Raw genomic sequence first — 16,988 nt, 5'->3', positions numbered from 1 at the left:
CTTTTTGGGGAGGACATGCTGGTCTCAGGCAGACACACCGAGTCTCCGTGCCACCCAGTCTGTAGAGCAGGGGACCCACAGCACTTACCTTCTCGGAGCCTGTTTCCTCACGGGCGTCTGTGGGGCCTCAGCCGGCCCCCCCCCCCAACCGACTGCCCTCCCCACCTCTGACCAGGTTTGTAGCAGGTGACAGATCAAAGGAGGCACTGTCACGGCCGGTCCCCTCAGTGGGACAATGACCAGGACACACGGGGCCCTGCCTTCGGGAGGGGACTCTGACAGGCAGACGGGAGTGAATAAGCAAACAGATAGATGACTCGGCCTGTTTCACGTGGGGCTCTGAAAGAGAACGAGCCGGGCGCGAGGGTACTGAAGGGTGGCGGAAAGCTGCTACGGACAGGGAAGCCCTCCTGGAGTTGGAAAGTTGTCAGATGTGATGGGGACAGAGCATCCCATTGCGGGGGCAACGGCAAGTGCAAAGGCCCTGGGGCGGGGATGATGAGAGGAGCGTGAGGGGGCAGAGGCCAGCTCCTGCTGGGAAGGAGTTGTCTGTGGTCGGGGGCTGTGGACAGACCTGCCAGCTGGCAGGCCCAGGCCACACCCCAGGCTGCAGCTCTGCCTGCAGAGAACCTCCGCTGGGAGACTCCCTGTGGGACCTCAGGCCTTGGCGTCCCCATTGAGCAGGGAGCAGTTGGACTTGTCGTTGCCGAGGGCCCCCTGGGACTGAGCCCTTGCACTGGCGTGGGGGGCGGGCATGGGGCGGTGTCTTGGCTGACCCGTCAGAGGACAAAAAAGCACATGGTTTCTTGCATGTGGGGGCCACAGGCTTTCCCCAGGGCTGCTCACCTACCCCAGGACCCGACCTGGGACCACCCAGCGTGGCCTGCGCTGGCATGGCACCCCCCCCGGGGAGGGGGCTTGTTGTCTGGGGTCACCGGTAATCCTGTCTCACTTTTGCCACCTCAGGAGCTCCCTGGAGACCGGAAGCAGCCTCTCCACTGACCGATACAGGTACTGTTGTACCATCCACCCTGGACCTGCTCGGGACCACTGGCCCACTCTCCCCACCAGCACCTAGGCTCAGCCCCAAGAGGCCGTGGGGGAAATTAGCCCCCCATTTGGCCCTAAAATTCCCCCAGGGACCGGAGACAGTGCTGACACATCCCCTGAGAACGCGTCCAGCTAGCAGTGGCCCCTCCTGGACCGTGGCTCAGCCCACAGTTCCTCGGAGACTCAAGGCTGGTGGTCCCCTGAGGGCTGGCCTACAGCCGTGGTTCCCATGACGACCAAGGCTGCAGCCCAAGGGAGAAGCCGACCTTGTCTGTCAGCTCCCGCGCTGTACTTGGTGGGAGTGGGGATGGTGGTCTGAGGGTCTGGTATCTTGCTGTTTCTGTACGACGTCTTCGGCAGGAAGGGCTGCAGACTGTGGTAGAGGGGAGGCCCCTGGATGGGGCAGCGGGTGGGCATGGAAGAGCAGGAACGGGCAGCTGGTCCCCGAGTGGGGCTGGCATGGACGGGGGGCTGGGAGGGGACGTCTGCGCTACACGTGGGCGTGACTGGAGGTCACCCTAGAAGTGGGCTGGGGGTGCCCGCTCCCAGGAGGGGGCAGACTTTGTGAGGCCCTCAGGAGTGGATGTGGACCCAGGGCCTGGAAAGCGAGGGGGCGGGTGGACGGCAGGCCCAAGTCCCGCTGGGGAGCTCGGCCTCGGTGAGAGGGAGCTTCTGCACAAAGGCGGTGCGCCCCTGAACCGGAGCCGTCAAGCAGGGGCTGGGCCCCAGCTGTCGGGTGGCAGCGCTCTGTGGGGATGAGGTGGTCTAGCGAAAGCTAGACGCGCGAGGCGGCTGAGGCTGTGAGAAGGGCTGGGGGTGGGCTCGCGGGCGCGGCTTCCCGGAGCAGCTCCGGGCTGGGTACCCTCGGGGGCACTGCTGGAGGACGGAGAATCGGGTGGCCCACGCGCGTTCACACTCTCGTGTGACCCCGTACACGGGCTCTCTGCAGCCACAGCACACGTGGCAGGAAGGGCTGTCGCTTCTGTTGGCTGCGAGCTGGCGGCGTCCCGCCTCCGCACGAGCGCGCACAACGATCGGCCCATTTTACAGGCGTCACATTTTCAGGACCCTCGGCTGGTGAGCAGGGCTGGGCTTTGAACCCAGACCCTGGTGTGAACACTGCCCGACGCCGCAGCACACTCCTCGCCCGTGTGTGTGCACTTCCTGCACAGCCACGCACACGCACACGCACACGCACGCGGACTCCCCGACGTCTGCACGCTCCCTTACCTCGGCACTCGGACCCTCACGCCGTCCCCCTGCACGTGGGTCCACGCACACCCACTGCCTCACTCCACTTGGGGCACATAGTGATGGAGGTCATGGTCAGGGAGTGGCCACGGTAACCACCGCTGCTTGCGGCTGTGGCCACACTTGACCTCACAGCCAGTGACCCCCTGCACCTTCAGAGAGCAAAGACAGCAGGGCCCCTTGGCTCTGCCTGCCCCCTCTGCCGTCCGCCCTCTTGAGTACCTGCGGGTGTGGGGGGACCCAGGAAACCACAGGGACCTGTCCTGCTCCCTTTGCAGCGCTACCGTATCAGGCGGCAAACGCACAGAGAAATCGGGTTTTCATATGATACGTCGGGTGGTGACAAGTGCGCCGACTGAAGAAAAGCGCACAGCCCAGAAGTTGCGAGTTCTGTTTTATCTGGACCTTACTGAGGACTGTAGCCCGGGAGACAGCCCCTGCGACAGCCCCCCGCTGCCAAGAGGGAAGGGGGAAGCCCGGAGACAGAGGGCTTTTTGCTGGGAAACATGTGCTCCACCATCAAAGACGACTGCTAATCACAAAAACCCAGCCATCTCAAGTTAGTGACTTTAGTGCTTTTCTACGTATGGGACGATGCAAGAGTCCGAGAAATTATTCCTTAGAGGTGCATCTCCACTACGTAGGGCGGGTGTCCTGTTTTTCGGCATCTTGGACCCCCTCGGGGTGCACCCTCAGGGGCCGCCACAGTGGCTGACAGTTTGATGGCAGCAGCATTCTCTGTTTACTGAAGTGGCAGCAACATTTTTTGTCCACAAGAAAAGTAAAGCAGGGTAAAGGGGACACTGATGGGAGGGTGGTCGGGGAAGGGCTTTTGGAGGCGGCGCTGTCTAACCCGACACCAGAAGGGAAGGCGCGTCAGGGCTGAGCCGCGCAAGGCTCTGGGGTAGGGGCGTCACTGGCTGTCCTCTGGGGCAGCCAGTGCGAAGGTTCAGAGGTGGAGCGCGCCCGGCGCGTTTGAGGAGCGGCGGGTGCCGCGTGAGCTCTGTCCTCGTCCCCCTGGGACCTAGGCAGAGCCTAGCTTAGTGTTCCCATTTCACAGATGAGGAAAACTGAGGTCCAGAGACCCGAGGACTGCTGGTGCCAGACCCAGCCGCCCCCCACCCCCCCCACCCCCCCGCGGCAGGACCTCCTGGCCTCTGCCCTTTATGCGCAGCGGGGCCGCTGGCTTTGCTGCTTTGTGGGAGCCTCTGGGAAAGCCGGCCCTCCCCTCGGGCTCTGGTGGCCCGTCCCACGGAGGTTCTGGAGGCCGGCCTACAGCCTGGGAAATTCAGAAACAAAGGTCCCAGCCAGCAATTGCCTCCTTTCAAAGGAACAGCCGGCTTCCTCTGCCACAGGCGTGAGAGGGAAGCTGATGTCCTGTTGGGGGAGGGCGGACGGCCCTCCAGGGAGGCCGGCAGGCAGGCCCCTCGCCCTCGGCAGCCCGCCATGTTGGCCTCCTTCCCCTCCTGCCTTGTCAGCAGCCCGGGTACCCAGCGGCTGCCCTCTCCCCGGGCTGGGCTGCAGGACCGCGCCCCACGCTGCGCCCAGCTCGGCCGTCCCGAAGATGCCGTCTGGTCCGCGCCCTTCCCCTCGCTGGGCTTCGCGCTCGCCGATCGACTGAGCCATCGCGCGCGCCCTTCCCTTCTGGCCGAAGGAGAGCCACCCTGCAGAGCCGCTGGACTGCGTCGCTCCTGGCGGAGGGGGGCGTCCTGGGCGCCGTGGGGTGTTTGGCGTAGCGCCGCCCTCCCCCTTGTGACAACCCACAGTGTCCCCAGGCATGGCCACTGTTTCCTGGGGCGGGGGTGGTGGTGGTGGCAGAATCGCCCTGGCGGGAGAACCACTGCTCTAGAAGCAGCGCGTCCGAGATGATGGACGGAGGAGACTCCCTCCTGAGGCCGGTGACTTCGTTTTTGGCTCTGCCGGGGGGCGGGGGGTGCTGGGGTCAGGCCCGGTTCCGCACCCAGCCTGGGACGCCCGGCCGCCGGCACAGGACACGCAGGCCCGGCACTCTGGTGGCAGCCACTCCTGTCTGAGGCCGATGGGCCTGGACGTCATCCCTCCCACACGGTGCTGGGGTCTTCTCTGAGCTCTGTTTCCTCATCTGCGGTTGGGGGGAGGGGGAGCGAGCCCTCCTCACAAGGATGCGATGGGACCGCTGCTTTGTCCAGTGTTGAGCAAACCAGGGACCCCAGGTAGCAGGAGGGGTGAGGGTGGTGTGCTCAGGAGGACCCTTCCATCCCGCTCTCCAGGCCCCTTCACTCCTGCAACAGATGCCGGGGCGCCTGCAGTGGGCCAGGTGCTGCCCTGAGCCGGGCTGGGCCGGGAGGCTTGCGCCGCGGTTGGGAGGAGGAGCAGAGAAGTAAATCCACAGGATCATCTCAGAGGAGGGCGCGTCCCGCAGGGAAAGTCAGGGCAGGCCCTGGGGGGGGGGGGGGGGTGGCTCGGCCGCGAGGCTGGCGGTAGGATCCCGTGGGTGCAGAGGGGCCGAGAAGGGCACCTCAGGCCAAGCGCACTGCCCGGAAGGCCTGGAAGAGGGGCTGGCTTCTGGGACCTGGCGGGGGCCGGGGGTCTGGGCGTCGGGCAGGAGTCGGGGCCCTGGGGGCCGGCGGACAGTCAGGAGTTGGGCCTTTATCCGGAGAGCAGCCCGGAGACCCGGTGGAGCAGAGGGGGCCGTTTGAGATCCCTGTGGCTGGCGAGTAGGGAAAGGGCCGCAGGGCGTCCGGAGGAGAAGCCAGACCTGCCAGGAGGGGCCCAGCGGCTCCGCTCGGCCGCCCGCGACACAGGGTCGTGGGCCGCGGGGCCACCCGTTCTGCCTGTGGGCCCCGTCCCTGCCTGACAATGCCCCGCTGGCCCCGGCCCCTCAGCCCAGCCCCCCCCCCCTCGGCGTCGGGAGTCCCCTCCTGGCAGCCAATGAGCGGCTGTCATCGAGGTTCCATTTTGGATTTTATCAATGTGTCCCTGTCACCCAGGCAACCACGGTGGCCCTGTCAGTCTTTCTCCGCTGCCTTTCAGAGACAGCGGCTCCCACGGCACCATGTGGCGACGCGGTGAGTTTCCGCTCTCGGGGCCGAGCGGGGATTCCGCCAAGCATAACTGACCTGGCGAGGAGGCCGGCATTTGTCACCTCGCCCCCTCCCTGCCCGCACCCCACACGCCTGGCCTTGCCAGCCTCGGCCACTTCGGGCCAGGCGGGCGGCTGGGCCACTGCCTGGCCAGGTGCCGGCGCAGCCACCGGGGACCCGGGGACCAGTTGGAAGAGGAAGCTTTTGGAGCCGCCGTGAGGAGCCCCGGCATCCAGGCCCCCAGGATGACGGGCCGGGGGCCCCCACCACTCAGCACAGCCAGGGCTGCCCCCGTTTGTCCCGGGGACCCCCGGGGAAGCCCCGAGAAGCTCCAGCCCCCCGCGGCGGCGGCAGCCTGAGGCTGCCTGGGCAAGCCTGACGGAGGAGGGAGTCGCTGGGCTTTTGTGTGCGCTGCTCTTTGTATCGGAGGCTGTGCTGGAGGGGCCGCTGGCAGCGCCGGGCCATGTGAGTGGGGCCAGTGTGGCAGCGGGGACCGGGGCGGCCGGAGCGGCCCGTCCCCCAGCTCCCCCAGCCCCGTCTCCACGTCTCGGTGGAGGTGCCACGGGGGTCCGGCAGGAGACCAAAGGCGAAAATGCTCAAGTTCAAGGCCTTCTGCCTGGATTCCTGGCAGTTCCTGTGCCTGCAGCCGCTGCACGGAGTCTATAAAAGGTACGTGCCCCGGGAGGGCCTCTGCCGTGGGGCGGCCGAGCTGGCGGGACCGTCCCCTGCCTGGCGACCACAGGGCCTCCTCGTCCTGGGGCAGGGCCTTTGCTCTGGGCCACTGGGCAACTTGGCTCAGTTGTCCCCTCCTCTCCCTGCAGCCCCGAAGCTGGTAGGATTTCTGCAGAGAAGGGGTCACCCCCGAGTGTTCTGTGGCCACGCGCTGAGTTTCATTGTTCCTTGCTGCTGAGATTGGCCCTGGAGCGGACTTGCTTGGAGCACTGTCACCCCACAGGAGGGCACCCTCCACCCTGGCCTGGCCCTGCTGGGGTCCATGCCCCCTGACCTCACTGGCGGCTCATGTGACTAGGGGGTTTGACGGCCTCCATCCCAAGCAGAGATCTGAGACACACTTGGGGTAATGAGAGTATCTGCCTTACTTGTGCAGAATGAGGGTATCCCTGGCGTGGAAGTCAGAAGAGCAGAGTTCAAGTCCCTCCGCTTGCTTTGTGACTCTGGGCAGGTCACTTTCCCTCTCTGAGCCCCAGTTGCCCCATCTTTAGGGATTTGGACCTGTTGACAGGTAGTGGCTCTTGGGCACCTCTCCCTGAAACGATGCGGGCACGACCCCGAATGTTAGCAAAAGTGACAGTATCTTCCGCACGTGCATTCTGTGCTCACACACACCTTGGCTGAGGGGCACCGGTGCCCAGGCCAGCAGGAAGGGCGCCTTCCACGGCCTGTAATTAAAGGCCTTGGGGGAGGGAGTTAGAATACCGGCTCTCCTGAGGGAATTCGTTTTTCCTGATTTCACACTCTGTGAAGTCGGCGGCTATTAGCATGCGAGCCGTTCTGGGAAAGTGTGGGAGCTTTTCTTTTCTCTTCCAAGGCTTTCTCCGAAGGGGGCAGGTCCTGCGGGTCTCACAGCAGCCTCAGAAAGGAAGTCCCCGCTCTTGGGTGGGTGCCAGGGAGAGAGGCCCGCCCGGCATCTCGGGACGTCTTCCATTCATGCAGGTGGACCAGCCTTTCCCACCATCCTGGGAGCTTGCTCCTATGGGCCTGGGGCACCTGGAATGTTCTGGCTGTTAGTTATTAAGTGTCTGCTGAGGGCGCACTTTACACTCTGGTTAATCCTCAAGCCCTACCTCCAGAGGGGCGTTGAGGCCCCCCTTCGAGCAGGTGCGACCCAGGGCAGGCAGACAAGTAAGCGTGGCCACAGGATTTGGGCCAGGTCTCTCTTGTTCCAAGGCGGACTCTGTCTCGCGTGCTCAGGAGAGGAGTATGCCAGGGTCCTGAGGCGAGAGGGATGAAGGAAGCATGTCCCCACCCCACAGGGGCTCAGGTGGACACGGTAGGAGGAGTGGATCTGGATGTGGGGCTTCATGGAGGAGGTGACAGCTGAGCAGGCAACCAAGTGTCTGCAGGAGTTGGCTGGGCCGAGAGGGGGAGATGGGTGTTCTAGGCAGAGGGGAAGGCATGTGACAAACCCCAGAGGCTTTCAAAGGGCACGTGTCTTTGGGTGGTGGTGAGAAGCCATGGAGCTGAGAGGGGCGCTGGGGACCTGAGTCTAAGGCCAGGGGCTGGGCCTCCTGCTGCGCACAGTGGGGAGCCCAGAGGGGCTCCCAGGGTGGGAGTAGCAAGCTGAGAGCCCCTCTGGGAGTCACGTGGTGCTTGTGAGAGACCTGGCTCAGCCTCCAGGCCAACCAGTGAGAGCCCCCTTGGCCCCTCCCACCATGGGAGGTTCTTATTCAGAGCAGGTGCTCTTTTCTCAAGGCCCAACCGTGACCGGAAGACAAATGGGACATAGTCCTCAAGGGGCTCCCGGCCTACGAGGGGAAAGAGACCCAGTAACGAGCCATGAAAGTGGAGGATGGGGGATAAATAGAGGCGGCACAAAGATACCAGCAGTATGAGGGAGGCCGTCTGGCCTGGGAGAAATCTAGGAAGGCTTCCTGCAGGAGGTGTCATTTGAGCTGGGCCTGAACGTAGGAGCAGGATTTTTCCAGATGAGGAAGGGACAGTAGGCAGGGAGCACAGCATGAGCAAACGTGTGGCGGTAGGACCGAGCCTGGTGTGGTTCAGAAATGGTCACAGATGAGGCTGAAGTATGGGGTGCCTGTCAGGCAACGAGGCTAGAAAGGGAGGCCGGGTGGGCAGTGTGGTGCGGAGGCTCACGGAGTACCCGCTACGTGGGAGGCATCGTTCTAAGCCCACCAACCCCGTGAAGGGGAGGATGTAATTGTCCCATTTTCCAGGTGAACAAATAGAGACTCGTGGGGGAGAAGTGGCTGGCGCAGAGTCACATGGCCTGTCAGGGGGACCGAGGGATTTCACAGGCTGCACGGGGCCAGCCAAGGAGCTCCGACTGGCAAATGAGATGCCCGGGGCTGGGGACAGTCCTCTTTCCATCGACTAGTGTTCATAAATAATGGTGACGTGTCAGTCAGGTGGACAAGAGACGCCAGCTTTATGGCCAGACCGCATCCTGGCGGGGCTCTGACTGCACGCTGACGGTGGGAGGGAGCTAGCCCACCTTTCACGGCCCCTGCGGGGGACTGACAGTGTCAGTGCCAGGGAAGCACTTAAGGCACCTCACTTAGGGGGCTTAGGGAGCCGTGGTCACCTCTGTCCAGAGAGATCCAACCCCAGGAACTTGGCATATGGAACCACTTGGCGTTTTTCCTGATGCCATATTCCATTGTTTAAAACAGCGACCCAAAACTTTCGAGTGTGAAAAGGGTGTTTTGCAGACAATGCATAATTAACCACTTCTAAACACAGGGTGTGCCAGGCTCCCTTGAAGCTGTTAATTCTTCTTCATTAGTGATCTTAAATTCATGTAAAATAATCCTGGAGCCCTGCCAGAGGCTGAGGCTGCAGGAGGAGGGGAGGAGATGCTTATTTCAACTGGAAAGAGCAAAGGAAGTTCTTGGCACCTCTGCCTTCTGCCTGGGGCGATGGCCATTCCGCAGAGCCCCTAGCCTTGGCCCAGAGCCCATCCTGGGAGGCACAGAGCCCTCTCCCCAGGCGCTAGAGGCTGGCGGACCTCGGGGCACTCTGGTTAGGGAAACAGTTCGGGTGGGAAGAAAAAGTAGAAAGTGGTATACCCGTCACCTGGCTTCAGAAAGAAACTGTTGCGACGCGGTGGATGGCCCCTGTGGGCCTCCCTCAAATCCCATCTCACCCCGATCCCCCCGGAGCTAAACCTAAGCAATAGTGCCCCCACCCTGCCCATTTGCTGTGTTTATTTCACATGCACATTTTTATAATTTGGCTAACACAAAGCTCATTCTACAAGTTTTAGAACTTTACATGCATGATGTCATAACCTACAACTTGCTTTTCCAAACTTTTGAATTGTGGTAAAACACACATAACGTAAAACTGACCATCTTGTCCATTTTTAAGTGTACTGGTCGGTGGCATTAAGTACGTTCACGCTCTTGTGAAACCGTCACTGCCATCATCTCCAGGTCCTTTTCGTCTTCCCAAACTGAAGCTCAGTTCCTATTAAACACTCACTCTCCACCCCGCCCTCCCAGCCCCTGGCACCCACCATCCGGCTTTCCGTCTATGAACTGGACTGCTCTCGGGACCTCGTATAAGTGGAGTCATTCAGGATCCGTCCTTCTGTGACTGACTCGTCTCCCTTGCCATGATATCCTTTGGGTTCATCCATGTCGTAGCAGGTGTCAGAATGTGCTTCCTTTTCAGAGCTGTATAATATTCCACTCTGTGCGTAGACCACATTTAGTTTATCTCTTCATCCACCGATGGACATGTGTGGTTTCCACCTTTTGGCTCTTGTGAGTCATGCGGCTGTGAACATGGGTGTACGGATAGCTCTTCAAGATGCAGCTTGCTCTTTTCACGCCACATTTTACCGGTAGAGTCATCCGTGCGGCTGTGTATAGTTCTCATGTTTATTTTTTTTTTGGTGTAAAGTATTCCACTGTTCTGCTGTTGATATAGATTTCGGTGGTTTCCCATTTTTTTGATGCTCCAGGGAGGGCTGCAGTAAGGGTTCCTTCACTAGCTCCTTGCAGACACGTGTGGTGCGTGTAGGGTTTGTACCAGGGCAGTATATGAGGACCTTCAACTTCACCGGGCTTTGCGAAGTTGCTTTCCAAGGTGGTGTAGCAGTGCACCTCCTCACCAGCAATGAGTGAGGGTCCCGTGTCTCTACATTCTTACCTACACTTGGTATTAAAAGCCGGATGATTTTTTTTTTTTTTTTTTTTGCGGTACGCAGGCCTCTCACCGCTGTGGCCCCTCCCGTTGCGGAGCACAGGCTCCGGACGCGCAGTCTCGGCGGCCACGGCTCACGGGCCCAGCCGCTCCGTGACACACGGGATCCTCCCGGACCGGGGCACGAAACGGCGCCCCCTGCATCGGCAGGCGGACCCTCGACCACCGCGCCACCGGGGAAGCCCCCCGGATGGTATTTTTAATGTATAAAGGAGAGAAAGAGAGAGAGGAGAGGAGAGGAGAAGACTGGAAATGGCGTGGGTGTCCACCCCAGCTCTGCGCAGCGTCAGGCATCCTGGAGTGGAAGCTGAGATAGCACGTGCCGTCCCCTCGGTCTGTGTAGTTGCAGGTCCTCCGCGGTAACGGATTTTCGAGGGTGATTGTAACTCTGTGTTTCCTTGCCCCGCAACCTGACTTTGGCGCCTCCCCTCCACGCACGTGCTGGGTACCCCCATGTGCTTTTAGATACAGGACTAGTTCGGGGTTAGGCCTGCCGTCACCTTGCTTCCTGATGGGCAGTTTTCGCCAGCCCCTGCCGCTGGAGACGGCGGAAGCCGGGTGTATCGAAAACACGGTAAAGACACTCGTTTTGAAGAGGGCTCCCCAACCCCAGTCACCGCCGGTGGACGCGGTGGCCTGGCCGCTCTGAGCACACGGCCCAGGAAGCCGGGCACGGAGACTCGGGGCTGGTTGGAGGCTGCAGGGCGCCCGCACGCACGCTGGAGCCACACGCGTCTGCTCAGTCCCGGAGGCTTTGTGACTTGGGGGGACGGCGAGGCCGCTGATGACGTCAGGCTGGCTGGGGGTCCGACCTGGCCCGTCCCTCTGGGCGTCGTTAGGACCGCTGTTACTTTCCCAGGGTGTCCGTTTAGGTGCTGCATGCGGCGCGCGGGGTGTCTCCGCGAATCCTCTCAACAGCCTCCTGAGATAGACACTGTTCTTTTCCCCACGTTTCAGACAAGGAAGCGGCGGCCCGGAGAGGGCAAGGGACCTGCTCAAGGTGGCGGAGCGGAGGTGTGCTCAGCGCGCTCCCCGTGACCAGCTCCGCAGAGCGGCGCGGCCGCACCTGTCGCCCTCGCCGCCCAGCCCCCTCCGGCTCTGGGCAGCTTCTCCACCCGCCGCGGCTCCGTCACCGATTACCGCACACTGGGCGGCGGCTTCAGACGGCGACAGTGTTTGTTTCTCCCGCAGGTCTGCGGTTTGGGTGGGGCCTGTCCTGCTCAGCAAAGACTGGGGGCTGGCTTCCTCCGAGGCCTCCCCCACCCAGCCACTCACCTCGCAGCTGCTGCAGGCTGCGCGCTGAACTTAGACGTGACCTCCCCGCGCGGCCTGGGCTTCCTCACAGCGCGGTGGCTGGGTTCCCAGAGCAAGTGTCCCGGGAAAAAGAGAGAAAGCAGGGTCGGGGGGGTGGGGGTGGGGGTGGGGGCAGACAGAGCCAAGCAGAAGGCGTTGCCAGCTTTTATGACCAGGCCTCAGAGGTCCCGGAGCGTCACTTCCCTTGCATCCGTTCATCGGAGCGTCACAGTTGGGACCGTCTCAGGGCACAGTGACACCCCAGTCGCTTCTGCTCTCTGACCTTCGGGTCCTGAGCCGAAACGGATGGGCTTAGGAAGAGGACCCGATGGGTGTGAGGGTGCCTGGGAAACAGTTGGCTCTGGGTAAATGGGGGGGGGGGTTTCTTTTTATTAATGAAGTAAGTTCAAAGAAAGCGTGGGTGTTACTCGGGAGAGGGGGTGAGCACTTCGGCTGGGAAAGCCAGAAGGGCTTCTTGTAGAGCAGAGACGGGTCTTGAGGGCTGAAGAGGGTTTTCCCACCGACAGAGGGAAGCAGTGCCCTTGACAGCAAAGGCATGGAAAGGCAGTGAGAGGGGGTGGAGCTAGAGCGTTGTATCGGACAGAGTCTTTGGGGGTGAGCGACAGAGAGCCCGTGGGGCCACGCAGAGACACAGGGGCTCCAGCGGCCCTGCACCGTGTGCGGCAGGGCCGGTCCCCAGGCGCCCCGGGTGGGCAGGCAGGAAGGGCTGTGCGTGCCGGGCGGTGCAGAATGCCCGTCGTTCCCCCAAAGTGTGTCCTCCTGGCTCAGGCGCTCCTGCTGGAGCAGAGCGCGGCGCGGGTGAGAAACAGGCCGAAGGCTCACTTTGACCCAGCGGCCAGGGGCCTTGAGAAGCTTGTCTTCGGCCGAATAACCGGTGAATGTTTAAGAATCAAGCAGCCGGAGCTGAACCCGGCCCAGGACAGAGGAACGAACGTCCTCGGGTGGAACACCAGCGTGTCCTTGCCAGCGGCATCTAGAGGGCGTGGAAAGCGGACGCTGCAGGCGTGGGTGGGCTCCAGGGCTCCGGGCTTCCGAACGACCGCTGCTCCCCTGCTGGAGGCCTTCTGTGTCCTAGCGAGGTCCCGCTGGTGCCGGAGGGTGGCGGGAGATGGGCGTTACGGTCGTGGAGAGTTCACTCAGGGGGATGCTGTTGCCTGGACGACACCCCACTGGGCTCCCCCTGCCAGACCCTGCCTGCCTTCAGTGTAACTGCCGGACTTAGCACGTGAGATTAATCCATACTGAGTGACCGTCTGCACCCCAGCCACGTCTTGGCAGCCGTCGGACGGATGGGTCGGCCTGCCTGAGGGGCTCCACGTGTCCAGGCAAATCAGAGGAGGGAAGAGCTGGGCCTGCGTGTTTCTGAGCTGAGACCCTCCTCCTGTCAGGGCCTGTTATGGGGGCAGATTCATATGTAGAGGCCGTAACCTCCAGTGCCTGAAAATGTGACTGCGTGTGGAGATGGGGCTTTTAAAGAGGCAGTTAAGGTGAAACGAGGTCACTAGGGTGGCTCTAATCCAATAGGACTGGTGTCCTTATAAGAAGAGGAGACGAGGACACAGACAGACGCCGAGGGACAACCACGTCTAGTAACAGTTAATTTCGTGTGTCGGCTTGACTGGCCCTGGGGCGCCCGGATACCTGGCTCAGCATTATTCTGGGTGTGTCTGTGAGGGTGTTTCTGGATGAGATTAACATTTACATCACTAGACTGAGCAAAACAGATTGCCCTCTCCAGTGTGGGTGGGCCTTACCCAATCAGTTGAAGGCCTGACTAGAACAAAAACGTTGAATAAGAGGGAACTACACCCGCCTGACCGTCCTCGAGCTGGGACATCAGTTTTCCGCAGCCTCTGGACTCAAAGTGAAACTTTGGCTCTTCCTGGATCTCAAGCCTCCTGGCATTAGGACTAGAAGAATTTCATCAGCTTTCCTAGCTGTTCTGAAGTTCAAGGTCTCCAGCTCACCAGCTGCAGATCTTGTGACTTGTCAGCCTCCATAGCAGTACGAGCCAATTCTTCATAGTAAATAAATATATCTACGTGTTTATATACATATATACATGTACGTATGTGTGATAATAAATAACTATACGCGTGCGTATTTAGTTATGCACACACACACACACGTACATCCTAATGGTTCTCTTTTTCTCAAGAACCCTAATACACCATGTGAGGACACAGCAGGAAGGGGGCTGTCTGCAGGCCGAGGAGAGAGGTCTCGGGAGAAACCAACCCTGCCAGCACCTTGATCTCCGACTCCTGGCCTCCACAATGTGAGACAATAAATTTCTGTGGTTTCAGCCACCCAGTCTATGGTGTTTGTGATGGCAGCGCTGGCAGACTTCTCTGGGACCTCCCTTTCTTCATCCGTGAAGTGGGTACCAGGACCCATTCTCAGGCTTGCCGTGGGTCTCTGTGGAGCACGGTACGTGCACAGCGGCAGAGCCCACGTGTGTGGCGTGGGGTGGGCAGAGCTTGGAGCCGGGTGAGGCAAGTGAGGCATTCAGCCTGGGTGCGGAATTTAAGGTGGCCCCCAAAATTCAGCGATCAGGCCACCAACGGAACGTGGAAATTGCACATAAAGACGGGCCGTTGTTTGGTTTACAACCGTGCGTTGTTGTGCGGCGGGGACGGTCATTTCAAGGGGCTGCAACCTTCCGTGCCCCGCAGGGTGGGTTAGGAGGGCCGACAGTATCGAAGAAGAGATCGAGTAACCGTGAGCTCTTTTCATAATCATTTTTTCCATTTTAAAGGTTTGTTAACTTTTTCCCTTGGGTCAGAAATACAGAGGCTATCCTGGTAGGTGTGCATACGGTGCTCATTTCCCCTTGGCTTCAGGCTCCAACACACACAGGCCCTGAGCGAGCCAGCCCGTGGGCTGAATGGTCCACCCCCAAAGGGCCAGGCTGGTGCTCTCCTTGAAGGCCGTCCTGGGAACGCAGTTCCCTCTGCGTGCTTGCAAAGGAGCCTTAAGTTCAGGGACTGTGCTCCGTGGAGGACATCGCTAGGTCAGCTGGCAACTCTGAATAAGATCTGAGGATAAGATAGCAGTATTGAAGCAATGTGAATGTCCCGACTTTGAGAACTGTCCTTCGCTTATGTCAGAGAACGTCCTTGTTTTCAGGGAACACATCAACGTAGCAGGGACTCGAGGGGGGGCGACTTAACGCTCAGAGAATGCCGAGCGCAAGCGTGTGTGTGTGTGTGCGCGTGCGCGTGCGCGCGCGCACGTATGGCGAGGAGGAATAAGGTAAACGGGATACACTTAACATGGGGGGAATCTGGGCAAAGGCTGTACAGAATTCTTTGTAGGCTTCTTGCAACTTTTCTGTAAGTGTGAAATTAACCCCAAATACAAAGTGTGAAAAGAAAAGAGTCAGGACTTGCTGAGGGCTGGTTGCCTGTGCTCAGGCTCTCGCTCTTCTGGCGCCCCCTGGCCCCAGGTCTCCCCCTCCCTCCTCCTGGGCGCTTGGGGCCTCGGCCTGAGTGGCACCTCCTCCTCCACCTCCCCGACTGCCATCCTGCACGCCCTCCAGCTTGGTTTCTTTAGCGTCCTCACCAGCATCGGAAATGATCTCATTCGTTTGCTTAGCTTTTGTCCTCTGTCCCCTGCCTCTAAGGGTCAGCTCTTTGGGACTTTGTCCTGTTCACCCCCGCCCCCCACCCTCTGCGCCTCGCACACAGTCGGAGCTCAGGGAATATACCTGTGAACAAGGTTCCATGATCGTGCGGCTGAAGGTCAGAAAACCTGGAGTTTCCTGGTTCCCCACCCCCAGACTTTCCATGCGACTTGGGCGGTGCCTGCCCCGCCGGGGACTCAGTTTCTTCGTCCCTGCCCCAGCTCTGAGCCTGTGGATTGTGTGACTCAGAAAGGCCCAGGCTGACACCGAGGCCGAGTCCCCACCGAGCCCCCCTCTGCTGCAGAGACTGCTGGCTGCCGGCTGCCGGGGGGCGGGCGGGGAGGAGGAGGGCTCTGCTCCGACTCTCACCACCCCTCCCTCCCTGATGCACGAGCGGAAGGCGAGAAAAGGCGTTTCGGGGACCTACCTGCAGCCCAGCGTCCCCGGTGGGCCCAGGACGAGGGTGCAGGCGCTCACCTCTCTGCCCAGGGCTTCTCGGAACAGAGGCGGGCCGGTTTGCGAGGCACCCTGGGCAGGACAGAGAATCCTCCTGAAACCGGATCCCACCGTCTTGTTTTCATGGTAACCTTCTACTTACAGCAAGTGATACTAGTTTTCCACGTCGGGGAGTGATCTAAAGTTTCCTTTTCAAATAACCGTACTCGGGGGCGAAAGCCAGTGCGTTTGGCATTTTGCGCGCTGTTCTTACCTTTTCATTCTCGCAAATTCGAACCTAGTTGGAGGCCGCTTTAAAGTCCCGTGGCTCAACGTCCCGCCGTGAACCACGTGCCTGCACCACATGCCGTGGCTTTGTCCGCCCGTCAGCTTGTTCCTCTGCCTCCTGTAGTTCCTACAACCTGGGAGTTAGGCCTAGAAGCTTGATCAGACTAGGGTACAGCTTTTTAAACCAGTTGGTCTTAAAGGAACACATTAAATAGTATTAAGTGCTGTAACGTCCACGCAGAGGGCCTTGGGAACTGCCTGTGCATGGAGACAAGCGACGGAGAAGATGCAGGCAGAGGGCCTCGCCCCGACGGGGCTGGGCTCTGGGAACAGGATGCAGGGAAGCAAGTGAGGAGGTGAGGTCCTGGCCCAGGGCGGGGTGGTCCTCACCAGGCCTCTGTATACACACACACACACACACATACACACACACACACACACACACATGCACGCACGCGCGCACGTACACGCACATGCAGGCACAGTCAACGGGAGGGTTCCTGTTTGGGGTAACCTGGCCCGCATGCCAGGACCCAGGGAGCTGGGAGCCAGGGCCCAAAGGACTTAGCATAGAATGGGGGACATGGGCAGAGCCTTTCCCCTTGAGGAGCTAGGGAAGGGCACAGGCTACAGCAAAGGGGATTCAGGTTAGACCTTGAGAAGGACTTCCGTGCCGTACTAGGACAGCCGTGTTGCATGGTGGTTATAGTGGGTGCTTGGGAGCGGGATTGGTTCAAATCCTTGCTCTCCCGTTTCCTCTTTGTATCACCCCGGGCACGTCTGTAAAGCTGCCTGTGCCTTGGTTTCCACGCCCTGCAGATAATAATAGAAGCTGCCTTATAGGATGAACCTAAGCATTTGCTGAGGTCATCACGCCTAGGGCAGCGGCCCCAGTGAGCACCCAGTAACCACTAGGTATTACTTCTCTCGGATGAAAGTGAGATGCGTCTCCTCGGAGGTTGGAAAGGTTGCCGCGCCCAGACCATTCAGAGACCAGAAGCTAAGAAGAGTGCGGCTCTGTAGTCACAAGCCTGCACACGGCACCGCACGCCACA

General features: G+C 60.6%; 1 protein-coding gene and 1 long non-coding RNA gene across 7 annotated transcripts in view; one reads left to right on the top strand and one right to left on the bottom strand.

The window, feature by feature from the left end:
• IQSEC1 (IQ motif and Sec7 domain ArfGEF 1) overlaps positions 1 to 16,988 on the top strand; it is a 311,767-nt gene that overhangs the window by 181,544 nt on the left and 113,235 nt on the right. For 2 of the 6 annotated variants that reach the window (XM_067043340.1, XM_067043345.1), the window contains exon 3: positions 967 to 1,011. The exons of 3 other annotated variants lie outside the window; for them this stretch is intronic. In XM_067043340.1, coding sequence (XP_066899441.1) covers positions 967 to 1,011 — 45 coding nt within the window. Of the gene's footprint in view, positions 1 to 966; positions 1,012 to 5,951; positions 6,033 to 16,988 lie in introns of those variants that run through there. One more of the 6 variants, XM_067043342.1, reaches the window with a different exon arrangement.
• Positions 14,339 to 16,312, bottom strand: LOC136794956 (uncharacterized). Its single transcript, XR_010842438.1, has 3 exons — positions 15,920 to 16,312; positions 15,638 to 15,738; positions 14,339 to 14,623 (listed from the first exon to the last, which is right to left on the bottom strand). It is a non-coding gene; the product is annotated as an uncharacterized lncRNA (long non-coding RNA).

The sequence above is a fragment of the Kogia breviceps genome, chromosome 10, assembly GCF_026419965.1.
Source record: "Kogia breviceps isolate mKogBre1 chromosome 10, mKogBre1 haplotype 1, whole genome shotgun sequence".
NCBI classification, from domain to species: domain Eukaryota; kingdom Metazoa; phylum Chordata; class Mammalia; order Artiodactyla; family Physeteridae; genus Kogia; species Kogia breviceps.
Note: the sequence above shows the minus strand (reverse complement) of the source record. Positions and strands in the feature narration are given on the sequence as shown.